We start from the raw sequence: 13,777 nt of genomic DNA, 5'->3' as shown, positions 1-13,777 counted from the left end.
AGCTTGTATGAGAGGCCGATCATGTCAAAAACCCGATAACGTAACGCGTTAAAATTTAACGCGATAAAATCACATTTAACGCGATAAATACAGTTTTAACGCGTTAAAACAAGATTTTAACGCGAAAAGAAATCAATATATTTAACGCGTTAAACTTTGCAATTATCAAGTTTGGGATTTATCCTGTAGATGAAAATAGACGTTTATCGCGATAAAATATCCGTCGCACTGGCCACATGTGTCATAATAAATCACATTAACGCGTTAAATTCAACACAATAACGTTGCTACGATACATTATTTTAACGCGTTAAAACATCATTTAACGCGTTAAAATGTCATTTAACGTGTTAAAATATCATTTAACGCGTTAAAACTTCATTTAACGCGTTAAAACTTCATTTAACGCGTTAAAACATCGTTTAACGCGATAAAACATCGTTTCACACGATAAAGTATCGTTGGTTGGAGTTAAGGAATAATGTTGCTAACGGATACTATGATCTGTTCGCATTTTTTTGGAGTAGCGTGTTGTCCTGGCCTTGCGGTCATAACACTTTCGAGTCTGTTTTTTGTACTCGTACTCAAAAATCAACAAATTAAAATGCTGGATTTCATGTTTCGAGCACGATTTTTGTGCTCCGAGCACTGAGCAAAGTTTTATGGCTTTAACCCAGGACATTTCAGACGAGGAGGATAATGAAGATATTACATTTCGTCTTCCTCTCACGATTAAACCATTCTCCTTAACAAACCAGATTTCAAAATACTGAAAACCATACATGTTCTAATGTCCTATTTGTAACAGGTATCTTGAACAACATACTATCAAAAACAAGTGCCGCAAACAAATGAAAACATACCACCACAAACACAAGAAGATGACACCAATGAAGACGATAACAATTTAGCACACTCAGTAATGAATTACAGCCTTCAATTATAGTCTTGGCTCACACTGAACAGCAAGGCACAAAGGGCCTTAAAAAGACTAGTGTAAAATCATTCAAACAGGAAAGCCAACGGTCTAATCTATAAAAACAAATGAAAACACTTATGAAGCACATAAAAAAACGACAACTACGGTACCAGGTACCTGACTTAGGACAGGTGCAAACAAATGCAGTGGGTTTAAATGTTTAAATAAGCACTAACACCTATCCAACTTGAAACAATAGTGTAATATCACAACGTAGAAAGACACACTTTAGAATATCAACTGAAATGGTTTTACTCAATCAAATGACATATCAAAAAAACTAATGAAGATACACTGAACGAATAAATGTGATATATGACTCAATGTAAATACAAAATAAAACAATGGGGTTAGAGTCAAACAATATCAGAAAAAAAATCATAACGTTGAATAAAATTCAGGACTGATAACGGACGGACAGAGAGACAGTGTCTTTCAGCCTTTACAGGTAGGGCATTGATAATAGCGCCCATTTTAGGGGGGGGATAAATAATCTGTTCTCCGTACATGCCATATTACAAAACAACGCAGTATTTAGAGGTTATCATGTCGAAAGTGAATGATTGCGCGGCGAAAAAAAAACCGACTTAGTAAGTAGTAAAAATAAAGAATAACATCCTCCTTCCTCAATGGATATCAAATGGTCATCCTCTTACTTTTGGCACAGATTCATTACATTATTGGGCATGCTTTACTAGATGCTCGATGCACGCTCTTAAGGGCCTCTTGTTTTAAATATGTTCACACACGATTGCTAGCTGATAAATTCATAATAGATACCAGGATTGAAATTTTGTATTTGTGCTAAACGAACGTTTCGTTTACATAAGACTCATCAATGACGCTCGAATGAAAAAATAAATAAAAAAGCTTCAGTTATCTGACTGATAGCCGTGTAACAATATCCGATTGTAATGCTTAACTGAGACATGGTCGATAGATATAGTAAAGATATGTCATGTATTCACCATCTGCAGAAAAAAAAACTTCATCTGTAGAGACTTATGTAAGTATACGTCAAACTACCTATGGTAAACCATAATGTTAGATACAGACATCACTTAATGCAAAAAGACGAAGTAAAGTATCTGAAAAACCTGACATATAAACAAAATTTATTCAAGACGAAGCGTAAAGACAGGTTGACAAATTTAAATCTAAATAGCCTTTTAATTAGCATGATCAGTCAATATATATATACATATGAAAAGTAAGCTTTAATTAAATCAAACGTTGCTTAAAACACGTAACAGTAGCTTTAAACGCTGTAAAATTGCAGTTTACGCGTTAAAGTAGTGTTTAACGCACTAAAGTTGGTTTTAACGTGTTAAAATAACATTTAACGCGTTAAAGTTGCATTTAACGCGTTAACATTGCATTTAACGCGTTAAAGTTGCATTTAACGCGTTACAGTTACATTTAATGCGTTTAAGTTTATTAACGCGTTAAAATAACATTTAACGCGTTAAAGTTGCATTTAACGCATTAAAGTTGCATTAAACGCGTTAAAGTTGCATTTTACGCGTTAAAAGTGCATTTAACGCTTTAAAGCTGCTTTTAACGCGTTAAAGTTGCATTTAACGCGTTAAAGTTGCATTTTACGCGTTAAAGTTGCATTTTACGCGTTAAAAGTGCATTTAACGTGTTAAAGCTGCTTTTAACGCGTTAAAGTTGCATTAAACACGTTAAAGTTGCAGTTAACGCGTTTAAGTTGGATTTTACGCGTTAAAAGTGCATTTAACGCTTTAAAGCTGCTTTTAACGCGTTAAAGTTGCATTTAACGCGTTAAAGTTGCATTTTACGCGTTAAAGTTGCTTTTAACGCGTTCAAGTTGCTTTTAACGCGTTAATGAAGCTTCTACGTAATGTGCTGCTAATCTCAACATTATCGCGTTAATTGACGAAGATTTGACACATCTGGCCATTTCATTTATTAGGTTTCGAGTAAAATCTGACGTCTTAAAACTTAGTTAAGGCGAAAGTAGAAAGTTTTTCTGTCACTTTTTGTAGTGAATTGCTTAACGCGTTAAATTATCAATTAACGCGTTAAAAATTATTTTAACGCGTTTAAACTACATTTATCGCGTTAAATGTGATTTTATCGCGTTAAATGTTAACGCGTTACTTTATCGGGTTTTTGACATGAACGGCCTTTCATAAGCTTGTTGGGCGATAAGACATTTTTATATTTATAAATGCTCATAATGCTATTGGGTGACTGGATATGACAATAACAACTACAGCCTCTAACGAGCCTATGACATTCACCTTAGTCTATGTGTATATCAAACAAAGGACACAGCCTCTAATGAGCCTATGTTGCTCACCTTAGTCTATGTGCATATCAAACAAAGGACACTCTCCAACATCGTAGACAAGAATAGACGTCATAACAAAAACATTTCGCTCTATCCTCTTTAGCTGTTGCTAAAAACAAAACAGAGTGTAAACAAAAACTCAGTTAAGAGCATTCACACTTAAGAAGAGTGACAGTCCACTAACTATTGGCAAACTTTGCCTTTTTTTAATAGATCTTGAATGCTTAACCATTCGTGTGATTTAAAGTGTTAATTCATTTATTATAATTTAAATCATATAAGGCATAACAGAAAAAAATGTTTTCTCTCTAAATATCATAGTTTTCATGATAAAAGGCCAAAAAAAAAAAAGATAAAATTTGTCATTTATGGCCTATTGCTCCTATAAGAATTTGTCTTATAGGTTTGACATCTATGGACAATTGGCAGTAGAGCTCATTATTCTGAAATTTGTTGTTTCTTTCAGATTTTCTCTATTGATAACTGTTATAAAAAGTAATAGACATAAATGCATTTTACCCCTATGTTCTATTTTTAGCCATGTCAGCCATTTTGATTGGCAGGCAGTGTCATCTGACACATTGTAAGCAAGACACCCTAATGATGATTGTGAATAAGTTTAATAAAATTTTCTTTGTAGTTTCAGCAGTTTTTTGAAAGATTACAATTTTTAAAAAAAACACGTTAAAATTGATTATAAAGGGCAATTACTCCTTATGTGGTCAATTGACCATTTTGGTCATGAGGCAGATTTGTAGATCTTACTTTTCTAAACATAATTTCTGTTTACAGTTTATCTCTATACATAGTAACATTCAAGATAACCAAAATTTGCAAAATTTCCTTAAAATTACCAATCTAGGAGCAGCAACCCAACTATGGGTTTTGTCTGAAAGTTTCAGTGCAGACATATCTTATCATAATGAATCCACATTTACCTTGTCAGTTTTGCTCTTAATGCTTTCTTTTCGAAGAAATAAGCCAAAAATCTGCATTTTACCACTTTCTTCTATTTTCAGCCATGTATTGGTTGGCAGTCAGGGTCATTGACATATTTTTAAAACAAGAAACCCTAATGATGTCATGATCGTGGCCAAGTCTGGATAAATTTTTTACTTTTTTTAGAGGAGAAGATTTTCGTAAAAAGATTACAAAATTTACAAAAACCAGTTAAGAATTTACTATCAAGGGCAATAACGTCATAAGGAGTCAAAAGATCATTTTGAAAATTACAATTTATATCTATCTATGATAATATTAAAGACAATAATCAAAGCTTCAACATTTTTTTTAAATTACCAATTCAAGGGCAGCAACCCAACAACAGGTTGTTTGATATGTCTAATCATTTCAAAGCAGATAAATGTTGACCTGATGAACAGTTTTACAAAAATGTCAGATTTGCTCTCAATGCTTTGGTTTCAAAGATATTTAGCCAAAATCTACATTTTACCCCTATGTTCTATTTTAGCCATGATGGCCATCTTGGTTGTTGGGTTTGGTCATCAGTCACATGTTTAAACAAGATACCCCAATGATGATTGTGGCCTTGTTTGTTTAAATTTGGCCAAGTGAGTCAAAAATTATATTCAGATATCTACCGTAATAAAATATTTCCTTAAATCGCATTAATCAATCTTAATTTCTTACATTTTTGTTTATTTCTCATAAATCACAATAATAAATGCACAAAATAATTTCTGAATACATAGTAATTGTTGCACATCTTTATAAGGTGCAAGGAGCTTGGCATTCATCATAAATAGGAAAAATGATATAACATCTTCATTCTTGATAGGACAGGCTGCATATTTCTATATCAAACTGACATCCCACTTGACAAGGATTTTTACTGCTGAATAGAAGAAGAGTCAACCCTTGAGTATGGGTAAATGTCACTTCATTACTTTCATCACAAGATTAACAAGTAAAATAACCCTAATGTATCATTTATCTCTCATATGTACATAATTTTGAGGTAGATATTTTATTTCTGGTTCATGTGGATGTTTATCCATTGGAGATAAACTTGTATTTTCCTCACTCATTCCTTGTTTCTCCTCACTTATTTCTGTCACTGTCTCTTCATCACTTAGTTCAGTCAGTTTCACTTTAGAATTATCCATTTCCTGTTCTAACATTTTCTGTTGATCAGCTTTTTGTTTCAGTAATGAGAATGACCATAAAAAGTCTTCCTTCCATAACTCTTCATCAGCTGGATTTAAATGTACTGCTCTTGAGAAACTCTTTATTGCCTGAAATAATTGTTTTATAGCATTAATTCCCATAAAACAGATTGTATTTTAACCTTCAATATAGAAACTTCTATTATTCTTATGGATCAAGCTTCTCTTAAAAAGATTCAATGGGTATAATATACCTCAGGTAGTTATTTACCTGTCTCTTAATTAAAAATATTGGGAGATTGTAAATATTAATGCCTTCTGTTATAAGTGCCAGTCTGCCTAAGAATCAGGCAGTGGTGAAAACATGACCAAAAAAACTCACCCAATTTGACATTGATCTCAGTTCATAATATGTAGTTATGCACAAAAATAACATTCATTTCGGTTTTCTGTTCTGGTAATAGAAGATACAATTTGGTTGAAATGCACTAGAAATTAACAAATTTCTAACCGAGTTTTTTTATATTACCAGACACACACAAACACAAGACTTATAATTTTTAACTCAGGATGGTGGTAAGTATTTAATAGAATGATTAGCTCAGTGGGTTTTTTCTGATCATGTTTTGTTTTTACCTAAATTGCCTGATTCTTACAAAGACTGGCACTTTTACAACTTTTTTTTCCTAATTCCTTTTTTACACATGTGACATATTGTTTCCATTTGTGTTATGCAATGACAGAATGTTTCTATCAATCCTGCAGACGAACATACATATAAATGAAGTATATGAAAAACAGACATAACCATGACAATTTAATGTTGACTAATAAGGAATGAAAATAATGAACTCTGCCAGATAAAACTGTACACCCTACATTCCCCTCAAAAACCAAATGTATTGTTTAAAGAATCTAATAAACTGACTAAACAATGACAAATTAACATTGACCAATGAACAATGACAAATTTACATTGACCAACGAACAATGAAAAAGAGTTAAAAATTCAGATGAGAGTTCATGAAACCCGCCAAATTAGACTTACAGCCCAGTAGTCAACACTTCGGTGTTGACATGAATATCAATAATGTGGTCATTTTATAAATTTCCTGTGTACAAAAATTTGAACTTTTTGAAAAACTAAGGATTTTCTTATCCCAGGCATAGATTACCTTAGCCGTATTTGGCACAACTTTTTGGAATTTTGGATCCTCAATGCTCTTCAACTTTGTACTTGTTTGGGTTTATAAATATTTTTGATTTGAGCGTCACTGATGAGTCTTATGTAGACGAAACGCGCGTATGGCATACTAAATTATAATCCTGGTACCTTTGATAACTATTTACACCACTGGGTCGATGCCACTGCTGGTGGACGTTTCGTCCCCGAGGGTATCACCAGCCCAGTAGTCAACACTTCGGTGTTGACATGAATATCAATAATGTGGTCTTTTTATAAATTTCCTGTATACAAAACTTTGAACTTTTTGAAAAACTAAGGATTTTCTTATCCCAGGCATAGATTACCTTAGCCGTATTTGGCACAACTTTTTGGAATTTTGGATCCTCAATGCTCTTCAACTTTGTACTTGTTTGGGTTTATAAATATTTTTGATTTGAGCATCACTGATGAGTCTTATGTAGACGAAACGCGCGTATGGCATACTAAATTATAATCCTGGTACCTTTGATAACTATTTACACCTTATCACATACCTTCCAACTTTTCAAAATGTCCATGGGGGTTTTACGTGCAAGATGGCTGTCATGGTCTTAAAAAACCTTCAAGGGGGCCTGCAAATACATTTTAATGTTGTTTTTTGGCTTCTTCATTCTTTTATAAGCTTAATGTCATTGTAAAACTAATTGTTTTGTTTAAATTGTGGACAGAATTGCTCTTTCAAAGTTTCAATTTTGGAGCCTCCATGGGGGAAATCCCCCGCAAATAGTGACAGTTGGCAGGTATGTTATCATTCCATAAATAAATTGTGGTTGAACTGATTTTCCTTGTTTGGGTAATGAGGCAAGCAATGGGAAATAAAAATTGTGGAATTAGGTGGAACCTTACATCAACGCTGAAAGATCTTGAATTTGCAGATGATATAGCTTTACTTTCAAGCAATGCTGACCATCTTCAAAATAAAACCCTAAATCTAGCCAAATACCCACACCAAACTGGATCTTCAAAAGAAAACCCTAGATTTAGCCAAATACCCACACCAAACTGGATTGAACATCAGCAAGAAGAAAACAAAAACAATGCAACTTACTCCTACCTTCAATGCGATCAAACTAGTGGTGAACCGCTAGAAGAAGTAGACAACTTTAACCATTTGGGCTCGATATATCAAACGCAAATAATCAGGGTAAGCTTGTTGGGCGACATAACTGAAAAAATAAAAATAAAGATCTACCAGAAAAATGTTCTTTCTACCTTATTGTATAGTGCAGAATGCTGGAGAATAACACAGAAAGACAGCCTAAGACTCTCTGGACTCCACACCAAATGTATAAGGAAAATATGCAGGATATGTTGGCCAGCAAAGATATCAAATAAAGAACTGTACAAAAGAACAGGACAAAAAGATCCCTTATGTCTGACTTTAGAAACAAAGTATTGTATTGTACCTGTCTGACTTCACCCAGGCCTAGCTGGGCACGCCCTAATGTCTGATAACCAGTCCACCATGTTGGTTTTAATTTCACAACCTTTTCAGCCATAGCTAGGGCAGGGAAAACTTCACACAATGCTAATAAAACCTGTGAAAAGACAGTTATACATTAGTCTGAGTTTACTCATACAAATAGAAGTTTTTAACGACCTTGACTGGCTATACATCCCTCGAATTTACTCAGAATATTGATGGCCTTTTTATGGAGTAGGTGGGGCTGAGGGACCCAGACGACAAAACAATCTAGAACTTGTTGTAAATCAAATCATTATTGAGCATCAGACATTATGTCTAAGCAGGTTTTAACTTCAAATAGGTTTGCTACTTTCCCCTTGATATAAAACTTCAATTAACAAATAGTTTTAAACTGAAGGCCATACACAGGGGCGGATCCAGGATTTTCAGTTAGGGGGGGTGCACATTTTTATAAATTGGGGAGCGGAGCGAGGCGAAAATTTTTTGGAGTTTTTTTAAGGTAAAATTATTGAAATATTCTTCTAAAGGGGTGAAATGTAAATATCTCGAACTATAATGTGGTAAAATTAGTGAAACATTAAAGTTTCAAGCTGAAACCGCCTCAGTCCACACATGACAACAATCTACAGATAGACGGGCGGACAGACGGACGCAAAGTGAGACGAGACAGATCACAATTGCTCACCTAACCAAAATATTTTTCAAACGAAAATTTCTACTTTTACCAGCAATTTTTAATTGTCCTTTCATATATATCTATCTGTTTTTTTTTACTTTTTGACTATCGGAGGTCGTGCCAGACTTTACTGTGTTCGCCACAAACAACTAACATCAGAATGGGATGCATGCATTTACGCAGTTATATTAATTTTCTTGGGATCTCAAGCATACAGTAATACGGTACATAAATTATTCGGCTAAATATTTAGGTTGTAAGTGAGAAATAAATATAGACACAGAGATACAAATTAATAAACTAACCTTTCTCTTGAAACAGTTTTTCTATCTTTCATTAAAAGATATTATAAAAGAATATCACCTGCCGACTGTTTTCTTGACCGTGTCATGATGAAATTGTGAAAAAGAGTAAGGGATGTTTTGGAACTTCGATTATCAAACAAATTGATTATAAAAACCGCAAATACAATTTAACATTTGTTTTTACTTTAACTGCTTAAACCCTATTATATTTGTCATCAAACGCAGCTCCGCGTTTGACACCTTCCTTTGAAATTATTTATAGAACTTTAATAAAGCGTAGACGGTCAGTTGATTAGTTATCACGTTGATTCTGTTAAACTGACTGTTTTATATACTTATGATACTTTGAATGTTAAAAAAGATTGAATTGTCTCTTCTGATTCTTAAATATGTTGAAGTCAACCCATGCTTTGCAAATTTTAGGGGGGGCGCACGCCCGCCACGCCCCCGCCTAAATCCGCCCCTGATACAATCTTCAACCCATCTGAACTGATGGAAGAAAATTTGGACTCCACTAGATTGAAACTAATGCTTGTTTGATATTTCTTGTAAAACACTTGATGACGTATCAGAAGTATTTCTCAGAATACACTTTTTTAGAGACTCAGAGTCATAAGAGACCGAAAAAAAGCTGCAAGAAAATTTATTGAAAAAATCAGAACTGATTCATATCTATGCAAGATCAATTTCTGTAAATGTTAAAAGTAAATTAAAGAGCAATAGAAAGAAATTATGTTTTCCTGTTACTTAAGAATGTAATATGAAAATATTAATAAAAATCTTAATTTCAATTTTATTAAATTACAGTCCACTATAACACTTAAGCATTTGACTGTACTTTTAAATAGCAGTCTACCAGTCATTATAAAAATCACCATAAAGTATATTAATGATTGTCTTTTATTAAGAACATCTGTATAACTTGTATTTCTTTTAATATGCAATGCCAACCTAATTTTTGTTTGTGTTCTTTTTTCAATTGTTCATGAACATTAATAATGTGTTAACTGTTGATATTTATAGCCTTTTTTCTTCTTTGTTGTGAATACCACTGTCACTCTAATATAATTGTAATCAATTTAACTATTGTACGTTTATTGTCTTAATTTTGTATGCCATAACCATTTAATGTAAATGTGTTTGTGCGAATAAAATATTGTCTATTGTCTATTGTCTATGATGTCTTCAGTAACGTTCAAATATGACAATGAGACAAGTTAGCAAACAGTGTCCAAATGTCATAGTTGTGAGCTGTTCAATTTAATTCATGATTAGGAAATAATTGTTTTTACATATATATAGAATTAATATTGAAAAATACTGCATACCTGAGCTTTCATTTCATAGATTGTTTCATCTTCAGGTGTAAACTGTATGGCCTCATCCCATTTCTTAATGGCTTCCCAGTACCTATAAGTATACAGGTTTATTTAGACATTACAAAAAATCATTATTGCATCAGTTATAGAAAAAGACCAAAACATGCCACCTTTATTTCCTTTTTGTTCTCATGTTGTTTTGTGGTCTCTGAACAAATAAAAAACTAAAACTATAACCCCTCTTTCTTTTTATTCTAAAATATTTATGGAAAATTAAACAGACATGATTCATCCAATAAAATCTTTCAAATTTCAGCAACTCATTAATCTTCATCTCTGTTCTAAAGTCTTGGTTTTCTAAAAACCTTTCAAATTCAGCCACTAATGTTTCTTTATCATTGTTCTAGTATATTTTAGGACTATTCTGACATCTAAAAGCCCAAGCAATGTCCAAATAAAAATTTATTTTGAACACCGAACATTACTTTATTTGAACTTTGGTGGATAGTTGTCTCATTGGCAATCATACCACATCTCCTTTTTTTTTTTATATCAATAAAGCAAACTGCAACTGATTTTTACAGTTTGTTCTTATTTTGTGTGCAGGTATACCACTGTAAGTGGTTGTTGTTGGTTCATATCTGTAATATCTGTTATTTTGTCATATGTTCTGTTATAAATCAGGCTGTTAGTTTTTGAGTTTGAATTTTTGCACATTTATTAGGTCAGGCCTTTTATAGATGACTGTACAGTATTGTTTTCTAATTATTAAAGGCTGTATGGTTACCTATAATTGATAACATCCACATCATTAGTAACATTTGATAGTTGTAGTTGAACTGGAACTTTTTTGGATCAGATAGATATAACTGTAACGGTTTATTTCTTCCTCTGTGATATTTTATCCTGAGGATAATTTGTCCCGGTAATTTTTTTCCAGGTATGGTATTTCACAGGTAGATTTTTTCCAGACGAGTGAAAATCTTATCTGTTTTATGCGGATAGTATGTACCGGTATATATTTGCCGTACTATATTTCACAGAACCGTGTGAAATAGAGTCCCAGTAACTACTCTGTAAGTTACTCACAATCAATATATACCTGACTATAATTATGAAATGTTTCACAAAGGTAGAACAAATTTGCATAATTTATCAAAGGGAGGTAATTATGAGCAATTTATATTTTAAAGATATTAATATAATATATTTCTGAATCTATTTCATAGTGAAATGTTTCCTTGAATCTTTTTTTTTATATAAATATTTTTTTTTTTTTTAAAAGATGACTTACAACTTGATTTAATAAGAAAGATAACATTTCACAGGTAAATACTATCCAGCTGTTAAACAGGCTTTTGTTCAAATATATTGTTATGCTATGATTTATCTGATTTCCATATAATCAACAACTGCATCTCTGTCCCCAGACAAAACTATTTAATAGTTAAAAATATCATAATAAAATTATTCTATTACTGTTAACAGTAGTAATGCAACTATATTTCTATCTTACTTTTTAATTTATATTTGTACTGAGATCTGAAAACAACTCGCTTTTACATGTATTTCACTAACCTTATATAATCATGATATTATTTTCACAATTATGATCTTTGTGAAATTAATTCTGGTTTTCTTCCTTATGTTTCATGATAATTTTCGTTTTAAAAGGATGATAGTGACTTCAATATTTCAGGAATTTTTTTCAATGATAATTTGTGAAATTATTTCCCATTATAATACATTTTTTTTTAACAATTTCTCTTTTATTCAAATACACTATTATTATTCCATAGAATTTGTAAAGGATAAGTATTTGTCTAATAACTATTCAATAAGTTAACTACCCAGATAGAATTTCACGGCTAAGGAGAAAATATCCCAGGGAAATATTTTCCTCCAGATAAAAAAATAACAACAACTACTGGGACATTTTTTCCTCCGGATCAAATTTCACCCGGATATAATTTTGCTTTACATAACCACCATACACATCTTATATATGTAATTTTTGATAAAAAAAAAAAGGTCTTTCCAAGTATGGTTAAACCAATACACAAACTGTTGTAACTTAAATAGTTGTTTACATTGTTATAAATCAATAGCTTGACATGGGCATGAATAAAATCTAAAGAGTATTTACCACAATGCTTTGCGTTATTTGAACTCTCAAGATGAGGCTTGGAAGATATAATTATCAAGCCATTACACTAAAAGGCAAAGTAGCTTTATCTATCATTGACTGCAAATTATGCAATATTTGCCAAACAAAAGCTGTGGGATGCCCACCCAGTCACCTGTCTGAGACTAAATCTTGCAATTTTACCTTTCAGATTCAGCCATTAATGACCCTTCATTTTTAAGTCTGGCACTTTTAGATAAAGCATCTTCAAGACAAACAATTTTTCTGTGAGGAGCAAGTGTCAGCCAATCAACACCTTCTAACTGTTCATTGTCATCTTTAGTGTCTTCTTCAAATGCTGTTGATACAGATCGCTTTACACTACTGCCTGTTTTCTTCTTCCAAGAAAATGATTTCATAATTCATTCTGTAACAGACTAGCACATTTATTCTAAAACCAGTAACTGGTCAGATCTATAGTGGTGAATAAAGCCATAAAATTGTAAGGGCTTGGGGCAAAACATTGTAATCATTGAATTCTGAGGGCAAGTCCAATTTACCTACAAATTATACATCAGATCTAATTTTACCCAAAAGAAACAACCTTGATCCTGAGATAAATGAACAGGGAAGAATGCTAATAGATTTTTGTATAGAATCAAAGATGAGAATACTTAATGGTCGAATTGACGGTGACTCGCTGGGGTTCCATACCTACTACTGTCCAAGAGGAAGTAGTAGTATTGATTATTTTTTAGTTTCTGAAGATATTTTTCATGAATTTGTTTATTTACATGTCTTTCCACCAAATGAGCTTTCAGACCATAGTTTATTATGGACTGGTTTAAAAAACAACAGTAATTATATATACTCACAAATTAACAACAACATTAATACTAAGGATTGTGATCTTCTTCCAGGTAAATACAATTTGGAATCAGGCTCAAGAGAAAAATTTGTAGAAGCCATACAAGATTCAAAACTTTTAATTGATCAATTTTTACTAGAAGTCAATAATCCTGAAATGGATATAAATAATTTATCTGAAAATCTGAGCAATATAATTTTAGACTCAGCAAATAAAACATTTAATTTTAGACCATTCAAGGGGAAAAGAAAGAAAAAGAAAGGAAAACAGAAATGGTTTAATGGAAATTGTAAATTTTTTAAAAGGGAACTTAACAATCTTGGAAGTAGATTACAACAACATCCTAATAATCATGATTTAAAAACATCATACCACCAGTTAAGAAGGGAGTACAAAAAATTACTAAAAGAT

The 13,777-nt window shown here is 32.3% G+C and overlaps 1 protein-coding gene across 2 annotated transcripts in view; it reads right to left on the bottom strand.

The window, feature by feature from the left end:
• Positions 1 to 4,954: 4,954 nt before the first annotated feature.
• The window catches only part of LOC134697164 (tetratricopeptide repeat protein 33-like), an 11,755-nt gene continuing 2,932 nt past the window's right edge, over positions 4,955 to 13,777 (bottom strand). The window contains exons 2-5 of one of the 2 annotated variants that reach the window (XM_063559239.1): positions 12,703 to 12,925; positions 10,383 to 10,464; positions 8,054 to 8,185; positions 4,955 to 5,551 (exon numbers count right to left, since the gene is read on the bottom strand). In XM_063559239.1, coding sequence (XP_063415309.1) covers positions 5,243 to 5,551; positions 8,054 to 8,185; positions 10,383 to 10,464; positions 12,703 to 12,917 — 738 coding nt within the window. In that variant the 5' untranslated portion in view covers positions 12,918 to 12,925 and the 3' untranslated portion in view covers positions 4,955 to 5,242. Of the gene's footprint in view, positions 5,552 to 8,053; positions 8,186 to 10,382; positions 10,465 to 12,702; positions 12,936 to 13,777 lie in introns of both variants that reach the window. The other variant, XM_063559247.1, reaches the window with a different exon arrangement.

This window comes from Mytilus trossulus, chromosome 1 (assembly GCF_036588685.1).
Source record: "Mytilus trossulus isolate FHL-02 chromosome 1, PNRI_Mtr1.1.1.hap1, whole genome shotgun sequence".
Taxonomy (NCBI): domain Eukaryota; kingdom Metazoa; phylum Mollusca; class Bivalvia; order Mytilida; family Mytilidae; genus Mytilus; species Mytilus trossulus.
Note: the sequence above shows the minus strand (reverse complement) of the source record. Positions and strands in the feature narration are given on the sequence as shown.